This window comes from Dendrobium catenatum, unplaced genomic scaffold (genome assembly GCF_001605985.2).
Source record: "Dendrobium catenatum unplaced genomic scaffold, ASM160598v2 fragScaff_scaffold_466, whole genome shotgun sequence".
NCBI classification, from domain to species: domain Eukaryota; kingdom Viridiplantae; phylum Streptophyta; class Magnoliopsida; order Asparagales; family Orchidaceae; genus Dendrobium; species Dendrobium catenatum.
In genome coordinates, this window is record NW_021318928.1 from 3,109 (window position 1) to 23,394 (window position 20,286).

Below are 20,286 nucleotides of genomic sequence, written 5' to 3' on the forward strand. Positions count from 1 at the left end.
AGTAGCATCGGACCGGTCCAGAGGGGACCGGTCCACTCGTAACATTGAGCAACCTTACTCTACCAGAACTTTTTGCATGGGTGAAAAGAATCTGCCTACCATCCCAGGACTGTCATGTAGTGCTCTTTTCCTATATTCTAGAAGATTATTTCAACTGCAGTTAGCTAGTGCTTATATATACGACATTTTATTCCTGGGACTACCTTATCGAGGGTCCAATAGACTTTTGTTCACAGAAGAGCTATTTTCACATAGTACCTCCTCCATTGTTTCAATTTGAGGATTTTGGATGTCTTGCATCTATAAATAAACTAGGAAGTTAGGATGTTTTGCATCTATAAATAAGAGTATTCTGAGATATGTCATAGCAATCTATGGTTAATTTAATTTTAAAATGGATGTGAAATCTTCAGATTCCAGTAAGTTCTATCAATCAGCTACAATTTGCATCACTTTCAGATGAATGAAGTTTCAACATTGTGCCGGGCTTTATGAAACTTAGGCTTTATTTGGGACAGCTTCTTTATTGTTTTTGAAAACGGCTTTTTAGTATAAATTTTTATACTAAAAAGTTATTTTAGAAAGCAGCAAGAAAACTGTCCCAAACGAACAAGTTGTTAATTCTACTAGAAGACCATAAATATTTCATTATAATTGAATTTTACCATCAAAGGTCTTAAGTAGTTGCTTCAAGATTTAATGGTCTATACTTTTGTCTAAACAAAATTTTCATGATTGCTTCATTGTTTTCTACATAATTTTTCCACCTCATAAATTCTAGACTCTAAGGTATCCAGCATTAGCAAGCCTTTCGGAGATGCCAGCCCAAAAATAAGCAATACTTCGAAGTGTCTGCCAAGGACACAATAGTCACAGTGATCTAGGATGGTTATTTTAAGAAAATACAAGCAGGTTCAAAGCAAACTATTATTGTAAGTTCAATCAGGTTCAAAGCAAACTATTACTGTAAGTTCAATCACCAGCATTATCTCTACCTCAATACTAATGTATTCTCTCCCCCACTGTTGAACAATATCCAACTTTCTGAACCAGGGTTATTATATTCTTATTCTCTAAGACTGTTTTATACCCATCTCCACACCATGTCAGTGCATCATAAATTAAAAATAATTTCCCTCCAAAATAATAGAGGTAACACCTTCATAAAAATACACGTTGAAGTTATCCCAACACATCTAAATGTTGTATTGGTATAAGTCAACTTCATAAAAATTAAAAAGTCAACTTTACGAAACCTGCTCCGTTTCATTAATATTTAGTACTACATGACCTAGCAACTCTCTTTAGGGCCCATATGTTTGTTTGAAGTTACAAAATTCGTTTTCAAAAATGATGAAATTTATTGAACTTGCAGCGCCTAGAAACTATTTTGCATAGCAGGAGCTATGTCCACACAGCAACCCTCCTTTTGGCAAATGTATTCACTACAGCAATCCACTTTCCAGCAAAAATCTCCACAGCTGAAGAATTTTAATCTTTTTTTAATCTTGAATTCAAGAGAAGGAAACAATGTAGCTGAAATAACTCATTCAGAAAACGTTTCAAATGATTACGTGGTTTGATTGGGTCGAATAAGCCTTTATGGAATAAATACTCAACCGCTTGTGAAACTTTGGGTACTATCTCTTTCAATGTTTGTTCAATTATTCTTTTACCCGTAAAAAATTTTTCAGCATTAGGTTCCCGGTCCAGGGAAAAATGCCGCCAACTGCTTCCTACATTCTGACCTCACCACCAGGTTCAAGAACCAATGCCAGTAGCCACCATCAAGTAGGATTGAAGAGTCTCCAATAAACACACATGGCTTTCACTGTGAATCAGCAATATATATAATTTTTTTTTCTTTTTTCAAGAAGAATGTCTTCTATATCATAAGCAGTTGACCAGCCAAATGGTTTTAACCAAGCCATAATGGGTGAGCAACAAAACATTCAATCTTCATTCAAATTGAATGGAAGCAATTACCTTGTTTGGTCAATTTGATTATGCAAACCTTTTCTCAAGTAAAAAGAAAAGTTTGGGGAGGAGGGGGGGGGGGGCGGGGGGGGGGGGGGGTGCGGGCACCTTATTGACCAAATAACAGATGATGATGATATCAATTTCCTTGCATGGGATGTAGAAGATTTCTCAATTGTAGTATGGCTATGGAATTCAAAGATACCTGAAGCCAAATAACCTACATGATCCTAACCACAACCAAAGATATTTGGGTTCCAATGAAGTAAACATATTCAAATGTTATTTGGGTCGTCTTAGCCTATGATATAAAGATAAAAACTCACATCACCAAATAAGATACTCTTTTACCTACCAAATTATAACAAAACTAATGGCTGGAAATTAATTACTAACAATGAATTAAAATGAGGTGCAAAGAAGATTCTATGATATGAGCTTTTATAGAAGGCAAAAGAATTTATGAATTCCTACCTAGATTGAATGATGAACATGACCAAATACATATCCAAATACTTGGAAAAGACACTCTCCCCATCATTAACAAAATCCTTTCCACTATTAAAAGCAATAAGGTAAACATTCTGTTATGTTAGAAGCACCACTCGTTAGTGAGAGAGTTGCCCTAATTGTTGGGCCTACACCAAATGCATGCATCATTTAGCCATAAGTATCCAAATCAGGCACACCAAAGTCCAATAATTGAGAAGGCTTGTATTACAATTATTATAAAAAATATAAAATATAGAGGCATATGTTAGAAACTCCAAGAATAGCCTCCATGGAACAAGAATAGGCCCTCATACTAAAGACAATCCATACACCATCAAACCAACAGTGCTTCTACGTAAGGAAAATTTGTTGCATGGATGGAAGTGCTAAAGTAAGAAGAAATAGAAAGACTTCATACCTTATAAACAGCATTGGATAAACAAATATGTGAATGATTTAATGCTCAATCAGTAAGGTATTCTACTTCATAGCTCTCATTTGCTTTTGAAAATAATTCAAACAAAATATAAACAATAGACTCCAATTCAACATGTCATATAAACAACTCTTCAACCAAATTCTCCTTCTATATATACTATGGCAAGGAAACCAAAAAATAAAAGTAGATGATGGAACCCTAAATGTTATTTCTAAGAAGGGATCTACCAAACTCACACATTCCCTTCCATTATCATATGTTCACCACATGCCTAAAGTATTCATGAGTCTATTATATATTCAAACCTAGCATCCAACCTAAATTGCACTGTAGTGTTTTACCCTACTAATTGTCTATGCCAAGATTAAATCTCAAGAAAGATGATTGGGCATGCTGAGGAACAAGAACTCTACTATTGGATACAAGTAGTAATCACATCGCTCGGTATCTTGGCAAACATTTGGCTCCACCGTATTTAGCCGAGTCATCAGTCTTTTAGTATACTATGTGAAATGTGTTACATGGCCAAACACCATAGAATAAATTACCCCTATGTTACTCAAAAGTTTTCATGCATTTCAACCCAATCCATATTAATATATGGTGACCATCTCGTATCACTAATATAAATGAGATCATATGCTATGTTACTCTCATAGACAATTGCTCACGCTCAACTAGAACTTTCCTCATGAGAAATAAATTTGATGCCAATATAATCCAAATCATCTTCACCTAAAATGATCATTACCCAAATCGGCAAAAATATTAAATGTACAAGGTTTGATAATGGGAATGAATACTTTAATCAATTCTTATCATCTTTTCAAGTAAAATATACCATCCATAAATTCTCTGATGTCAGTACCACATATCAAAATGAGGTTGCACTAAAGAAATGTATCATCTCCTTGAGACCACTAAGGCCCTATTCTTTGAGAAGAAAGTTTCAAAATATTATTCCGCTGAAGCTAACTTAAAAACCAAATTCTTAATTTCACAGTGTAAATTTACAAAACAAAACACCAATTGAAATAATATAGAGTTTTTCTGACATAAATCACTCCCAGCTTCCACTACAAACCTTTGAGAGTGTTATTTATGTCCATCAAAACACTATAGTTGATCCAAGAAAATTAAAATGCACATTCCTTGGATACTTACTCCGTGACTCAAAAAGGATTTAAGTGTTACTATCCCAACTCCAAAAAAAATTTCATCTCCTGTGATGTTGCATTTGTTGAAAATCACAAAACCTATGACTAAAATTGTCTTCAAGGGAACCTTGGACTGAAAATAAATTTAATTTTTTAAACATTGATCTACTAAGTAGCCAACCAAACCACATAAGATCAAGTAATCCTAAGATTTCCCTATAGATAGATGTGGCCCCCTAAGACAATAATCATAACAAAATCCTACATAATGAACCTAAAACAATGTTATAGGTAAACTCAAGAAAAATTAAAGAGTTCAAGACTAAACCAACATATGAATGAATCTATGCAAGATTGATTACCATGAAATGAAGATATGAATTCTGCCCCTGAAATATGAACACAACATGAGATAAACCTTCCTATTTTTTAGGGGGTGCAGAAACAAGCATCTATCATCAAATAGCCAACTTTAGTTTCCTTTCCAACCTTTCCTCCTCCAACAAAATTTTCCTCACTAAGATAAACAATATCAAAATTCCAAGAATTATACAAGTAAATGAGAATAAATAAAGGAAAAAATATGATTATAAAAATGAAATCCTTAAAAGAAAATCAAACTTGGAAGGCAATAGAATCTACAAAGAAAAGAAATTAATTGGATTCAATTGGGCTCAAAAGATATAAAACTAGACTCATTACAAAAGTCAACACTCAAACCTATGGAGTAAAACAAATCATTGAACATATTGAAGAAAATCCTACTAAATTTTTTAAAAGGGAAACGTATGATAGTGATTGTGTGAACTTAGATGATGACACTAGCTTACATGGCACTGATGAAGATAAAAATTGGAAATAGCCAGCTTTCAATCCAATGACATATTCCTCTGGTAACTATATTGAAATTGGCATGCTATTTAGTGGTAAAGAGGAGTTCAAAGAAACAGTTAAGAATTAGTCAATTTTAACAGGAAAAACAGTTAACTTTATAAAGAATGATAAATGATGTAAGGTTATATGCAGGTGGCCAAACTGCCCTTTTGGTATCATTACAAAAGGCAAAACTCAATCCTTCGACCATCCAAATTGCTCTAATTTTTTCTGTTAATTTTTAATGGTAGGACCAAAATGATCCCATTTTAAAGAGTTAAGGGACAAAAAGGGTCCCTCAAAATGGCCATGACGCCTCCTAAAGAATTAAAAAACCATTTTGGTCCTTTTCTCGGTAGATTATGGATAAACATATTTCATTTACAAAGTTAAAATCCATCAAAATATTCTATCTTGGGCAACCAATCTCAATTAACACTTAACAGTAATTAGACGAAAAAATGCATTCCTATAAGACGAACTAGAAGAAGAAGCCTATATGGAACCTTCACTAGATTTTAATCAATATTTCAATACTAATAGTATATGTAACTTAAAGAAAACTCTATATGGGCTCAAATAATCCCTAAAAGCATGGTTTGGAACGCGTTTGCCAAAGGCATAAAAATAATTAACTTTAAATAAAATCTCAAATATTAAACTATTCATAAATACATCAAGAGAGGGAAAATCTACAATTCTAATAGTTTATGTAGATGATATGATTATAATAGGAGGTGATTCTTTAAAAAAAGGGAAAGTGAAAGATCAACTATCAAAAAATAATAATAGGAGGTGATTCTTGGAATTTAAGTGGCCACTCAAGGGCTGAGATATTCATCTCCCAACAAAAATACATCCTAAATTCATTAAACAAAATATGTATCATGAGATGTAAGCCTCAGAATCCCCAACTAATCATAAAGTTGGAAAGGTAGACGATGACTGAAATTTTGCTAAAGAGAGGAACCAAAGATTGTTTAGAAATATTATCTACCTTTTAGACAAAAGATCAGTATGACCTATGTTATAAATGTTTTCATGCATAATCCTAGAGAAACAACTTAACAAAATGCATATAAAACTCTTAAATACCACAAAGCAATTTTGAAAAAGGTATCCTCATGCTCTCCGACTCACAATCCCCTCCACCAAATCAATCCCACAAATCCAACCAAGCCCACAGACAGCTACAAAACTAGCCACCGCAAATCCACCCCCACTACTGCAACCGAAGACGGCCCCTCTGCGGGTTCCCCTTCAGCAGGCCACCAATGCTCAATTTTGCCAAAAAATGTTTTCCCACCACTCATGCTCTTGGTGGACAAAAGCGGTGTCACTATGAAGGCACCATCGGAAGCGTCGTCAACTCCAGCTTCCATGAATTTGATTTCAGTCTACCACTGGTGCTAAATTGGATTTGAACTTGGGGGAAAAAGCAATTAGAATTTGGAGGAAGAAGTAGAAGTGCAGAGTTTGATTTCCATGATTCTTCCTCACTGTGTAGCTAGAAATTGAGAACTGGGATTTCATCTCTATTACTAACTTAGTCAAAGTGTCTTATTCAGCTTGGCCAACTTTGACATAGTTCCTTTTTTTTTTTTTTTTGCTTTTCACGTCATAAGTTAGATCGTGAAGAATTAATACAGAGGGTGCACATCCACTAACATGTACAATAAACTAATAACCGCAGAGTTATATGTGATTCGTTCTAACTGTTTAATTCTTCAAAAATATTTTATGTAATTCAAAACTTAAAATAAAATTTCAATTTTTTTTTCAAAATATTTTATTTTTGAATTTTGAGAAAAAAATATCAACTGTTCATTTACAATTATCAAAATATATCTGCTTAATGTACACAAAATTAATCGTTTTTTAAGAATGATTAATTTATTGATTTATTCCTTCTTGCCTTCATTATGAATAATGCATTACATTTGTGATATCGAATTATGGAATTTGATTTTATTCTGCAAATAATTTGGATCCTGCTTTAAATGAAATTAAACATAGAAGATTAGAATTGAAATTCTTTTTTATTAAATGAGAGAGAGAGAGAGAGATAATGGTTCTTTGGTGTTTCCTTATATGAAAAATCAATGGGATAGACTAATTTATATGCCAGACATATGTCCACACCCCTGGAAGGTGAAATTTCCTCCTCACACGCAACGAAGAGCATGAATCATAGCTATAAAATTATTAAATCTCTAGAGAAAGTTTACAATCTGATCCGATCCCTGATAGACAAATATCTACAAGTGATTATTGCACCTTCCTAGCGAGAATCTAATTACTTGGAGAAGCAATCAATAATCATCAATGTTGAAGCTAGATTTCGAGCAATGACCAAAGAAACTTGTGAATTATTTTGAATCAAAATCATCCTAAATGACTATGGAATAATATGAGAATATACTATGAAGTTATATTGTGACAACAACACAAACTATCAACATCGCATACAACCTAATCAAATATGAACAAACCAAACACATAAAAGACGATAGACACTTCATCAAAGAAAAAATAGAAAGTGAAATAATATGTATCAAATGTGTTCAAACACACAAGCAATTGGCTGACATGACAACCAAAAGACCATCAAGCTCTATATTACAAAATATCATCTTCAAATTATACATGGAGAATTTCTACACTATAGATTGAGGAGTGTTGCCACCTCTTATGATCCAAACTTGATGGTACTAATTTGTGGGATTTTTAAGGGTGAAAATCCCGTTTGGGATCAAGTGGAATAAAGGTTACAAAATGCACTATAGCTACCCTTTTTCATAGGTGCATGCATAGAAATCTAGTTAATACTTGTAAATTTTGTCCCAGGAATTTAATATGTGATCAATTAATCACTATGTAATTAATTTTTTCCATATATAAAAATTACCTAGAGTAACTTTGAATCTTGTTGTAGAAATAGGAGTGTAAAGTCTTCAATGAAATACACCTGGCATCCAAATCAGTCTCTCTCTCTCTCTCTCTCTCTCTCTCTCTCTCTCTCTCTCTCTCTCTCTCTCTCTTCATGCAGCTCAAATGCTGTGATTTCAATTCCACACTAAAAATGAGTGAAAACAAAAACATCACTTTACAAAACATGATTTATCTCTACAAACAAGCAGCCAAAAGAACCCTTTGATAAAATCATAGGATACAACTTCAAATTATTTTACATTTTGTTATATTAATTTTCTTATCCATACGCCATAATCCTATTTATTCACGTTGTGCATCTTCTACCTCTGTAGTAGATTCTTGCTTATATCATTTATGTTTTCCCCCATCTCATCTTGACATGGGTGGATCCTGTCAATTCTATGGAAGTTAGTATTTCATGTTGATTTAAATAGTCTTTTCGAATGGTCATCTTTGCTTACTAGATGGCAAGTGTCTGATCTATCATCTTTCTTCCCGTCTAAAATGATAACTGGCAGATGGTTTCCATCCTCAATACATGAGCATTAGTATATCTTTATAATTGGTTATAAGAAATATCGAAAAAAAAAAAAAACAATCAACAGCAACTGTAGTATATTGCAAACCAAACATACCCACAGAGTCCATAACGAAGAAGTTCTCAAGCCATTAGTAATGCCAATTCCCTGCCACTTGGTCAAATAAACAGGGGAAAATGTGCATCAAGCCATCAAGAATTGATATCTACCATTGCAACTCCCCAATTGTGTAAAGTAATTTTAAACATTCTGATGAGCATTGAAAAATAATTTACAAAATTAAACTAAAACAATCGCGAATGGAATTTTGCTGACACAATGAACTTGAGTTTGATGATAAATACCATGTTCATATAGTTCAGAATGGATAAAAACGAAACAAGTGACAACATGTTAAGAAGAATTATTTCGGTAAGAATTGAACCCTAGACAAACCCTTAGGAGGAAAGAAGCAATACCACTGGAGTAACCACACAATGACAGGAAAGATAAATCATAAATGTAGTTGAATTAAATATAAGCCATTTCAACATAATAAGGAAAATTTCCAATTTTTGTGTTCTTATAAACTCATATACACCATATATCCACTATGTTCCTGGTAACAAATTGCTGATCAGAAGCACTTGGAATAGAGTATACTTACAATTTTGGGTGAATTTTTTCTGAAGGAATCAGATCAATTTGAAGGTTGTGCTCAAACAGTAGATAGTTATGAATCTCATCAGCCACAACCTTAGCCACCTGCTTTACAGCAAATATTATTGTTACTACGTAAAAAAATTTTGAAAAAAAAAAACTCAAGTAGTGAAAAAACTTAAAAATGTAACAAACAAAAGTGTACCGCTGGGTTTTCAAATTCAAGGAAACCATAATGCTTTGATTTTCCAGTCTGGAAGTAAAAAAGATGATGTTAGAGTTTGCTATGAAAGAACAAATCAATTACATATGGTATATGGAGCACTCATCATCATCATTAGCCTAATACCAAGTATTCGAGATCAATGTTGTTTTCAGTGTAAAATCCATTCTTCACAAATCCTTTTGAATAACATTCATACATATAGCCTTAGTTCTACTAATTTCCTGTTCTTCTAAACTTATGTTTATGAAACTGTCTAACAAGCACATTTCTATAATGGATAAGTGCAACAGAATAAATAATAATAATAATAATAATAATAAGTGAAGGAAAGAACCAAAGAACTATCTACTATGGAAAATCATAAATAAGATCAATCAAGAAAATTAATGCTTGGCATGGCTCGTGTTTTTCTTATTTTTCCAGAATTTTTTAAAGTTGCTAATATTTTTTATGCTAAAAAGCTATCCAGGTTTTTATCCAAACTCTCACTTTTTATGGATTGATTTTCCTACAACAAAACAGATAGAAAGAAGGAAATAAAATAAAACTTAACATGCGTAGGAAAATGTGGGAGTGAATGGAGCTCCAAAAATGCACATGTTCTAATAAGAAGTGCCCAAAAGAAAAACTTCAACATAACAACCATCTAGATTCCATTTGTCAAACTCAATTTCTATGCCAAACGATAATATGAAGAAAATCACATTTAATAGAAACAAAAGGAGATGGCCAATATAATGGTCACAAACCACATGAACTACCTAGAATATGTATACATATATAAAGAAAATATATATTGGCATGTGCTCTCCCACACTTTTCTTTTCCCCAATAAACATCTAATCAATTCTCAAGACACTTGATCATATGCCTTCTCAATCAATATCGTTAAAAACAACATAGAAATCCTTTCTTTGCATTCTATAGTTTTTATCAACTGCATTAACAAAAACTGCCTCCATTCTAATATTATGTAAATAGAAGATTTAAAAAAACAATTTGGTTCTAGATAGCATATTTTCTATATTTCATTGCCTCGCTCCCATACTCCCATAATAACATTGTATGCTTCACAAACTGAATTACTAATAATTAAAACGAACATGCACTTTGGATTCTACTCATAGCAAGACAAGATGAACCTGTGAATTGTCTGTTTATTATGCAAGAATCTACGTCTGTCATGTTCAAAATCAACTATACAAATCAGCTATTAATTGTAGAGCTCCAAAAATGCATTTGATTTAATCAAAAGTTGTCTTAAAAAAACATCAACATAACAAACATCAAAACCCCAGTTGTCAATATAAATTTCGACGCCAACATGATAAATATGAAGAAAATAACATTTAAATAAAACACGAAAGGAATTGATCAATATAATAGCATCTATGATGCATTGACACTTCTATGCAGTGTCCAACACATATCGTACAAGACACGTCCAACACGTCAAAGACATGTCCGATTAAAAAAAATATACTTGAAATAATTTGGGAACGCGTGTCCGACATGCGTGTATTAAATATTTTATTATTTTTAAAATATAATTTATTATATTTCAAATTTTTATTTATTAAAAAAATAAAAATTAATTTTTATTTCCTTTTCACAACGCCAAATCAACCACCCTTGCTCCATACTCAATTCTCTAAATATCCCCATTTTCATTTCTCTTATATAGGTCCTAGTTAGAATTTCACAACAATGCTTGATCCAATCTCAATATCAATGTCCGACACTATCACAACATCAACATTTTAAAACTATCCAATATACAAAGTATAACGTTGTCTTGACATTGACACTTGACACCAGCTATTTCTACACCTACAATCACGCTCCTATTCCATCTCTACGTCTCATATTTATCCAATGTCGTCTCAAAATTGACAATTGATGTTGTCTCAACATCAACGATCGATGCCCACAGCACAACATCAATGCCCTGCTCTCATAAATATTGTCGTCTCTCCTCTCAATGCTTAACACATGACATCAATGCCCAACTCTCAATATCCTAGTATTAATCATTTTAAGCATAAATTAAATCCTAGTTAAATGACTTATTATTTTTTTCTTATTTTTAATATTTTAATTATTCAATTTCTATATTATAATATTGTGTCCGACGTGTATTAGCGTCCTATATTTTTAATAATTAAGTGTTCAGTGTTCGTATCCTTGTGGTGTCCATGTCATCGTGTCCATGTCTATGCACCATAGAATGGCATAAATGAAATATGAATTAACAAGAATATGTATGTATATACAACAAAAATATATATGGACATGTGCTATCACATTTTTTTCCTTATCGTACAATAAATTAATTCTCAAGGTCCTTGATCATAGACCTGCTCAATATCATTAAAAACTACATAAATATTGTTTACTTTTTACCACTATCTTAGAAATCACCTTCTTTATAATATCCTGCCAAACAAACAGTCTAATTCTAAATAACATAATTTACATATTCCCCCTCTCCCATAAAAAATTGCATTACTCATAAACTAAATCATCTGACAATTAAAAAAAAGGGGGTTTTTACATAGCTAACACTTAAAAACTTTTCTATTTACTTATCTAACACCTAAACCTTACTATTTACTTTTCTACCACCCAAAAGCCTTATCCCTCATCAAATATAACACTCCGTTTCTCTCCCGTCAAAATCAAACCCCAAAAGCTATATTCCGCGCCGGAATCGCCTTCTCCAGCTTGTGCGAATACATTCGAACAGAGCAGCTCCCTTTTTGCGTTTGAATCCCATCGTCTTCTCCGACACAGTCGACATTTCGTGCGAAGCTCCATCTGAATCGACATTTCTTTTAATCGTTTAATCGACATTTCTGTAAATAAATAAGGAAGCAGCCATCTCAGAAGAACATCAAACGTATGAAGCAACCACAAGCAGATAAAAGCCACCTCCAACACCCTTTTTAATTGATTATAAGCCGCTCGTAACAACAAACCTAGATACAAAACCTTCTTCTTCGTCGCTAGATATCACGACATGGCTTTCTTCAAATACTTCGCCAGTTCACGTTGCCTCTGCGACCTGACGGGCCTGCCCGCAGCCGAAATCGTGGAAGAGGGCATCGATTCCGGTCTCAACATCGAGCACGAGCGCTCCCCAACCGGCGGCCCCAGTTCCAGCTTTTGTTGGGCGAAGAGGCTGAAATTGGCCGCCTTCAGCAAGCAGGCGGCGCCGCAATACAACTTCAAGCACCGGATACTCGTTTCCCAAGTCGTTTTCGGAGCCGGTGGAGCGATCTCAATTCAACCAATTTGATCAGTCTTGATTCTGAGATGCTGCGCGTGATATCGAGCAGGAGGTTTGAACCGGCTAGTTCAGGTCATTGCAGGATCACTAAAGCGATTTCGCCGGAGGTCGTGGTGGAGGGAGTTTCGAGGCCGAGTAAGAATGAGGCGAAGCAGACGTCTCAGAAATACAGCTTTGGGAGTTTTGATTTTGACGGGAGAGAAACGGAGTGCTATATTTGATGAGGGATAAGGTTTTTAGGTGGTAGAAAAGTAAATAGTAAGGTTTATGTGTTAAATAAGTAAATAGAAAAGTTTTAAGTGTTAAGTATGTAAAAACCCCCAAAAAAAAATCATCTGACAGAAGTATGCACTTTAGATTCTACCATTAGCAAGCTAAGGCTGTCCTATTCTTTGCATTGAGTATGCAAGGATCTACTTCTTTTCTCTATTTAAGATCAACCCTTCAAAGCAGCTATTAATTGTAGAGTAGTTGAACCTGTCCGGCAACATAAGTTTAATAGACATAATGGTAAAATCAACCCCATCTGCCAAATTTTTTTGGAGAATTAACTTATTATATCCATGATGACTACTAAATGCAACTAAATAAAGCACAGCAAACTTCAAAATGCCTTTCAAAAAAATGCTATCAAGTAAACTGCACTAACAAAAAGAATTTCTAACACAGCAAGAATCCATTCCATCTCAAAAAATTAGTTTACCCAGATAAATGCACTCTTTGATAGCCATGCAAACCACACAATATCCATTATATAAGTAGTCTTTTCCTTATCCATCCACCCCTCCAAAGAAGGAATAAGCAATTACAAACCATAAATCCCATCTCAGCATAAGGCGTATCCTATGTCTTGCATGTATCCCATTACAAAATGAAGGGTAGAATCACTTTTTGCCAAAACAACCATAGAAAAGCCAATATTCTTTAAAAACTCAAGATGCTTTGACACTACACATCAATAATATAATGAATGTATTCTAAAGAAGCATAGCTATAAAGAAGCTGAAGCTTATGATTGATAACCTATTAAAGATAACAAAATCTAAATACAACAACAATAACGCTAAAAATGTATACAAAAACTACCTTTCTGTTCCTAGCAATCCTCAATCTCTTCACCTTGCCAAATTGCTTGAAAAAGCCTGTAATATTCCAGCATGAAACAGAAGAACACAGTATTAAAGTGCAAATCCAAAAAAAGCCTTCACAAAGTTTTTTGCCTCACCTTCCATTTGCTCCTCATAAAATCCATGAGGTATATGACCAATATATAGAACAGTAGCCTTATTCTCCTCTTCTTCTTTAGGAAGTTTGGTAGCCTGCGCCCCTTCCAAAGGCTGTTAAAATCAGGTAACCGAGTAAGAAAAGGTTGTCACACTCCAATAAGTTAATTAAAATGTTAGATTGGCAAAGCAAATATCATAACATGGAAACGTACCAGGAAATCCGAAGATTGTTCCTTTGCACGACGAGCGGCAGCTAATTGTGATGCTTTAGTGAGTTTCTTTTTTAATGACTTCTTTGCCTTTGCACCCATATTGCTAGCTAGCAAGTTGAAGAAGAAAACATTGCCAGTGAATTATAAACGAGAAAGAGAACATATCCAAATGAATTCGCATAATCAGTAAGTTAAGAACTGCCAAGGCCTCAAATTAGTATGATTGGATAAGTTCATCGCCTCACATTCCGGAGCAAAGGCTCCACACACTCAAAACTTCAAATCTGGCACCAAGGCCATGCTCCAACAAAACTCTACTCCAATAAGTTGCTACAAAATTATTCAGTTTAAGAAAACACATTGCACTAGACATGACTAAGGCATCGGTGCACTCTAAAGGGGAGAAAATACTCGCATCACACCAAAACACATGCTAAAGTAATGTTGCACCTTGAGGGAAACAAAAGCATGCTTCGCATTAAATACATGCTGAGGCACTAGCATACTAAACGGGAATAGAAAACATGCAATGCACTGAATTGTGTGCCAAAGTACCAGATTACCCTAAGGGAGCAAACATGCATTTCACAAAAAATGTGTTAAGGTACCAGTGTACCCTAAGGGAGACATAAAAACATGTAAGGTATCGAATGGTGATCTAAGACAAAAGCTTATGCTAAGAAGTGATATGCCATTAGCTTCAGGAATGGCCCAAAAGGCGGGAGATAAAACTGCCTCGGTTTGCAATACAAGGACAAATGCTAAACTCATACTAGTTACTACCTTAAAATATTTTCTACACTAAAATATGTCTTAGTTATATTGAAATGTATGCTCGGCCTAAGAAATATTTTAAGGTACAACTTCTAGATTTAAAGTGAATGGATAACAAGAAGAAGGGCATTAGAAGTGCTTTAGAAGTGCTACACGATAAAAAAAAAAAAATCGAAAACTCAAAGGTAACTCTTACAAAATAGTAAATGAACCAGCTATGTCACTTGAATATGAATGTTGGTAGTAAATAGGTCATTGATAAACTAAAGCGTGCAGTTGAAAAAAGAATATTAAGTTAGATATTTTGTAAAACTAATAGAGTATAATGCGACATGATTATGCTAGCAAGGCTATTAGAATAGCATCTATTGAACTCAATATAGGATTAATAGACGTAGGGTATGGGCATGTACATGGAAGGGTAGAATATGCACCAATATGATGAGTATATTAAATTAATATCAAAGTATAAGCAACTAAATATGTAAAATATTGTGTAAATAGGTTTAATATCTCATCTGTAGATATACCAAGTTTGAATGTCCACAAGTTACATATTAATCTAGCCATAAAAATACTTCGGGCAGGTTGGATCAAGAATAGAGATCGTGATTACATGTTGATGGTGGAATAGAGTGAGAGAAAAAGAGAATAAGACAATCAAATGAAGTATGAGAAGCTTTGCTTCTCCTTCCTTTTCTTGCTCATAAGGGTGCATTCTCAAGCCTTCTCAAATCATGATTATCTCAATGTTTCGCATGGTTAACAAGAATTGCCTTATATAATGTTGCATAAGGTTGTTGGATGAGGTTCTTAGGTTCCAATAACAGACCATGCACCTTGATTACGTTGGACTCTATAACTTTCCACCTATAAATGTCGCCTATAGCTTCACTTATTCTATTGGTTACAAATCATAGATATATCAAAAGGAAAATATGGTTAGAAATTGTGTAAAAAGCAATAAGCTAAGGCAACCACTTGGAATTTGTTTGGATGGTCAACTAAGGCAGGCAACTCGAGATTGGTTCTCCCAAAAAGATTGGAAAAGAGATACATTTAGAAATGGGGATATAGGCGAGCAAACAAATTCCAAGTGCTGAGCAAGATCCGGCTGGATATCATCCTCATTTGCTAAAACCCTACATGAGCTAGGCAAAATATTGATTCAAATATACGTGAGTCGATATGTGATTATTTAACTATTATTGAACAACTTATTGATCAAATAAATGAGCATTGATTGAATGTATAAATGAACAAAACTATCAAGTAGCATGTTGGCTAATCAAACAAGCCATAAATAGCCCATAAATGAGCAATCTATATAGTTTAGAAATGATACCTTAAAGGTGCAAAATCCAAATATATCAACATTATAGAAACTACATAAGCAAAACTCAGCAAAAATTAGTATATTATTAATTAAAAAATAATCAGATTGGTTGATTGAAGAAATTCAATGAAAGAAATGCTTTCAATATTTATCATCCCAATAAGCAATGGGTTTGTATCAAAAGGCTATAAAAACTACAAGAACAATGCACGAAATGATGATTGCCAAAGCCAATCTTTTTCATATATTAACACAAAAAAATTCCCAAACCCTAAAAACTACGAGCATGTTTGCTAAGGACTAGCTTAGAGAGAGTAAGAATATGATTTTAGAATAAGGCTACATGTTATAATACATGTAATGGGCGAGTTAGTGGGTTAGTGTTCATCTTAATAGTTCAAAAATAGTTCTCATCAGGTCATTAATAAGAGTTTAAGGAATCATGAGAAGCGCATAAATGCACTCCCCTTTTGGACATGGGGCAACCAAAAATATAAGAAGAAAATCGACTCCCTTTCCACCCTCAAAACTATATGGAGTTGTGGGCATCCCTCAATTGCCCAAATCCCTTCAACCCCTCTATACCTGGAGTTTAGGCAACCTAAAAATTGTCTAAGAGACTGTTTGGTATCAAATTTACGCTCGGATTTACGGTAAATCATGCTAAATGGTTTTCGAGCGCTCCATAAATCCAAATCCTCGTTAAATCCCGGATTTATAGATTAATGACGTAAATCCGGGATTTAGTAAATCCCTCGATTCAATGGATTTAACGGGATTTATGATCACGAGAACTATCACCCAAGGTGCCCGTGTCGTGGAGTAGTTGTGAATGCCCTTATCCGCCGCAATGACGGGTAAGCATCACTCTCATTCGCCGCCTTAGCCTCTCTGATTTGTCTTCCTTTACGATTGCTTGGCTCCTTCCTCCAGCAGGCGTCTTCCTTTGTGATTCGTCTTCCTCAATAGTTCATCTTCATCCATGGACATGTTCTAAAAACAAAAGAATCTAGAACAGTCGAAAGGATACATGACAAGTTGTTGTTGTATCTAGTGATTGTCAGTATATTTTGAAAAATGTGGTCAGATTCTGATTAGAGTGCATCAATAACATATATTAATCAAGAAAGAAAAAAATTGGGCTAAGTATAATGTTTAAGTTTCAATATAAATTATATTTTATAATAACTTTATGATTTTCTAATTTCAGATATCTAGCCAAAGAAATTGATCGTTGTGACAAAATTTATCTCTCATACAAGATATATCAAATCCTCTTGGATATTGAAACGTACTGTCAATTAGTAGTTCATATGTGCCCTGATCAGCATTAATTTATCATGTACTATTTATTGATTTTTCAGTTCTATTGTATGAACTCATCTTGGATTTATTATGTTGTATGCACTTATCTTGAATTTATAACTAACTTATTGATGTAATTCAGCATTGTTTCTTCACATTTAAATCCCTAACTATTATAAATCCTGAAGTATGTTACCAAACAGTTTGTAAATCCGAATTTACAGGATTTACTAAATCCCGCTAAATAAATCCTACTTGTTGCCAAACAGCCCCTAAGTATCTTTTAAATGCAATATTTAACTGTTTTCGTTTATTCGTCGTTTTGACTTCGCAGCACTACGGGGCTGTTTGGATGCTGGATTTAGGCCGGATTTGAAGCGGATTTGAGCTAAATCCAGCCAAAAGGCCAAAAATTCAAAACCAAATCTCACGGTAAATCAAAGCGGCGGTTGACGGAAAATTTCCTCTTTTCGTGGTAAATCCCGGATTTAAGAAATCTTTTGGTTCGGCGGATTTACGGGATTTGGCAGAAGAAGCGCGCGAAAGGGAGAAAGTTACCTTCACAGCAAGCGAGCTCCCGTTGTTGCTTCCGATCAAAAAATGTCGTAACTTTCAATCCAACAGGAAGGGAACGTCGTCGAAGGAGCGAAGTCGAACAGCGACGAAGAAGAACTCCTGCAAAACTCTACAGTCACGCGAAGGAAGGAACGAAGCCGAACGAAATAGAGAAGGAGAGCCAAAACCTAAACTCCGCTAACTTATTTGTTCGAAAACTTAATTAATATATTTTAAAATATTAATAATTAAGTAAAACTATTTAAATTATATTTAAATAATTAATAAAATTATTAGTTAAATACTTAGTTATTTCAAAATAATTAATTGGATTAAATATTATTTTGAATGGAAATAATTATTATAAAATATTATAAATAATTAATTAAATAGTATTAGAATATTAATTATTATTAAAAAAGTTTTATTATATTTTATTTAAACTCCTATTATTGTACTTTAATTTTTCTAGAAATAAATGTCAAATCTCTTAGTAATGTCACTATAAGCATGTCACGTTTGGAAATTGTTTGGTAATCCAATTATGGATTGAACCTTCCAAATGCTCTTCTGGTCCTTGATTTAAACTCATTTGGGCTCGGATTGAGTCGAATTTGGTGTTATTGTGTTCGTATTTCTGAGAGATTCAGTTCAACTATAAGTTTGCTGAAGTTGGAGTACACATGGTCGCTAATCTAATTTTTGAAGTTACAAACTTAATTTTGCTTCGAGATTCGTGCCCACTCAACAGATTAGGCAGCGCAAGGAGGACCGGTCTCAAAGAGAAATAAAAGAGTTTTTTGGTTGTAGGTTTTGAGCATAATATAAGAAAGGCCTAATTCAAATATTGCCAAGTAATAAAAACGATCATACAAATTTTTAAATCTCGTTTCTCCCCCGTCGTACCTTAAATTCCGAATTAACTCGTTTGACTTCATTTGATTAGAAGTTTTTTTATGTTTATTCCATTTTAAAACGACAAATTTATTTCTTTTTTGTTGTTTGGTTCATCAAATCACGTTCTCAATAACTCTTTTTTTCATTTTTCAGCGGTTTTGAAAAAGCTTTTTATATATGCTTTTTCATTAGAAAACTCCATTTTCTGAACTAATATTTTTTTTTTAAATTATCTTTTACAAAAGCACCCAAAAAAAAAACGAAGCCTAACTCCACTTCTCCTTCGCACGCCGTTGGTCCCGCCGATGTCTCTCCCCTGCAAGCTCACGCTGTGACTTCTTCGCTACTTTAATTGATGTCGATGGTTTCACGAATTTACGTAGGAGCAGAAGGGGGTGGAAGACGAAGGGACTATTTGGCAACATGATTTATGCAGAACTCATGCAAGATTTGAGCAGGATTTTTATGTTAAATCCTGCCAAACGGGATTTGAGCACCCGGGAAATCACACGGCGGAATAAACCCTCCCTTTCCCCTTTTTACCATAACTCACGGCTGAAGAAGCATGCAAAAGGGAGAAAGATAGTTACCTTCACAACGAGCGAGCTCCTGTCGTTACTTCTGCTCCAATAGGAATTACGTCGTCGAAATGTCGTGACTTCTGATCCGACGAGAAGGGAACGTCGTTAAATAAACGACTCGTTGCAGTGTTCGAACAATAACGAAGGTGTCGAAGAACCGACTTGTACAAAACTCTACCTCACACGAAACAACAAAGCTGAACAGCAAAGTAGAAATAGAGCAAATGAAAGGCAAACCCTATAGTGAAGAAATTTATATTTTTTTTACTAGGACATTTAGGCCAACTAACACAAACTAAAGACTTATTATTTGGTATGATTTTCTTACTACTTTTTAAAATAAAATTTTAATATAAAATTTAATATATTACTTTGAGTTTTTTTGGGATGTCTTTATGTTCCCTAATTTTAGTTTTCCTATTTACATTCATTGAATATGTTGGTTATCTTTGGAAAAGCTATTTGAATTATGATGGGTTGGTGAAAAGCTTCTTTACCCTCTAACTTTTGCTATTATAGGTGAATTATGATGACTTAGTCATTTTGTACACACCTCATTTAGAAGGCCCTCATCAATCATGAGATACAACTTTGCCCGCCCTTATTTTGTTTGATCTCCCTCTAATCATATTTTTGTGGCTCTTAGATTTAATTTACTAGTTACTTTGATTGCTAATTCTCCTCTAAACTATAGTACATTTTATGTAATTAAATGAATGTGCTCTCTATTAGCACAAGTTTTTTTTGGATGGTGCTAAAAATTGAAATATATAGATAATAAACCTACTTGAAAATTAGAATGTGCTTGACTATATTATGAAGAATTGTTAAAGAT

The 20,286-nt window shown here is 33.9% G+C and overlaps 1 protein-coding gene across 2 annotated transcripts in view; it reads right to left on the reverse strand.

The window, feature by feature from the left end:
* LOC110103445 (MKI67 FHA domain-interacting nucleolar phosphoprotein-like) overlaps nt 1–19,629 on the reverse strand; it is a 21,704-nt gene extending 2,075 nt beyond the window's left edge. Inside the window, exons 1-6 of one of the 2 annotated variants that reach the window (XM_028694384.1) lie at nt 19,461–19,629; nt 14,004–14,110; nt 13,791–13,902; nt 13,652–13,707; nt 9,256–9,303; nt 9,058–9,155 (exon numbers count right to left, since the gene is read on the reverse strand). In XM_028694384.1, coding sequence (XP_028550217.1) covers nt 9,058–9,155; nt 9,256–9,303; nt 13,652–13,707; nt 13,791–13,902; nt 14,004–14,102 — 413 coding nt within the window. In that variant the 5' untranslated portion in view covers nt 14,103–14,110; nt 19,461–19,629. Of the gene's footprint in view, nt 1–9,057; nt 9,156–9,255; nt 9,304–13,651; nt 13,708–13,790; nt 13,903–14,003; nt 14,111–17,976; nt 18,168–19,460 lie in introns of those variants that run through there. The other variant, XM_028694383.1, reaches the window with a different exon arrangement.
* Between the last annotated feature and the right edge of the window lie 657 nt (nt 19,630–20,286).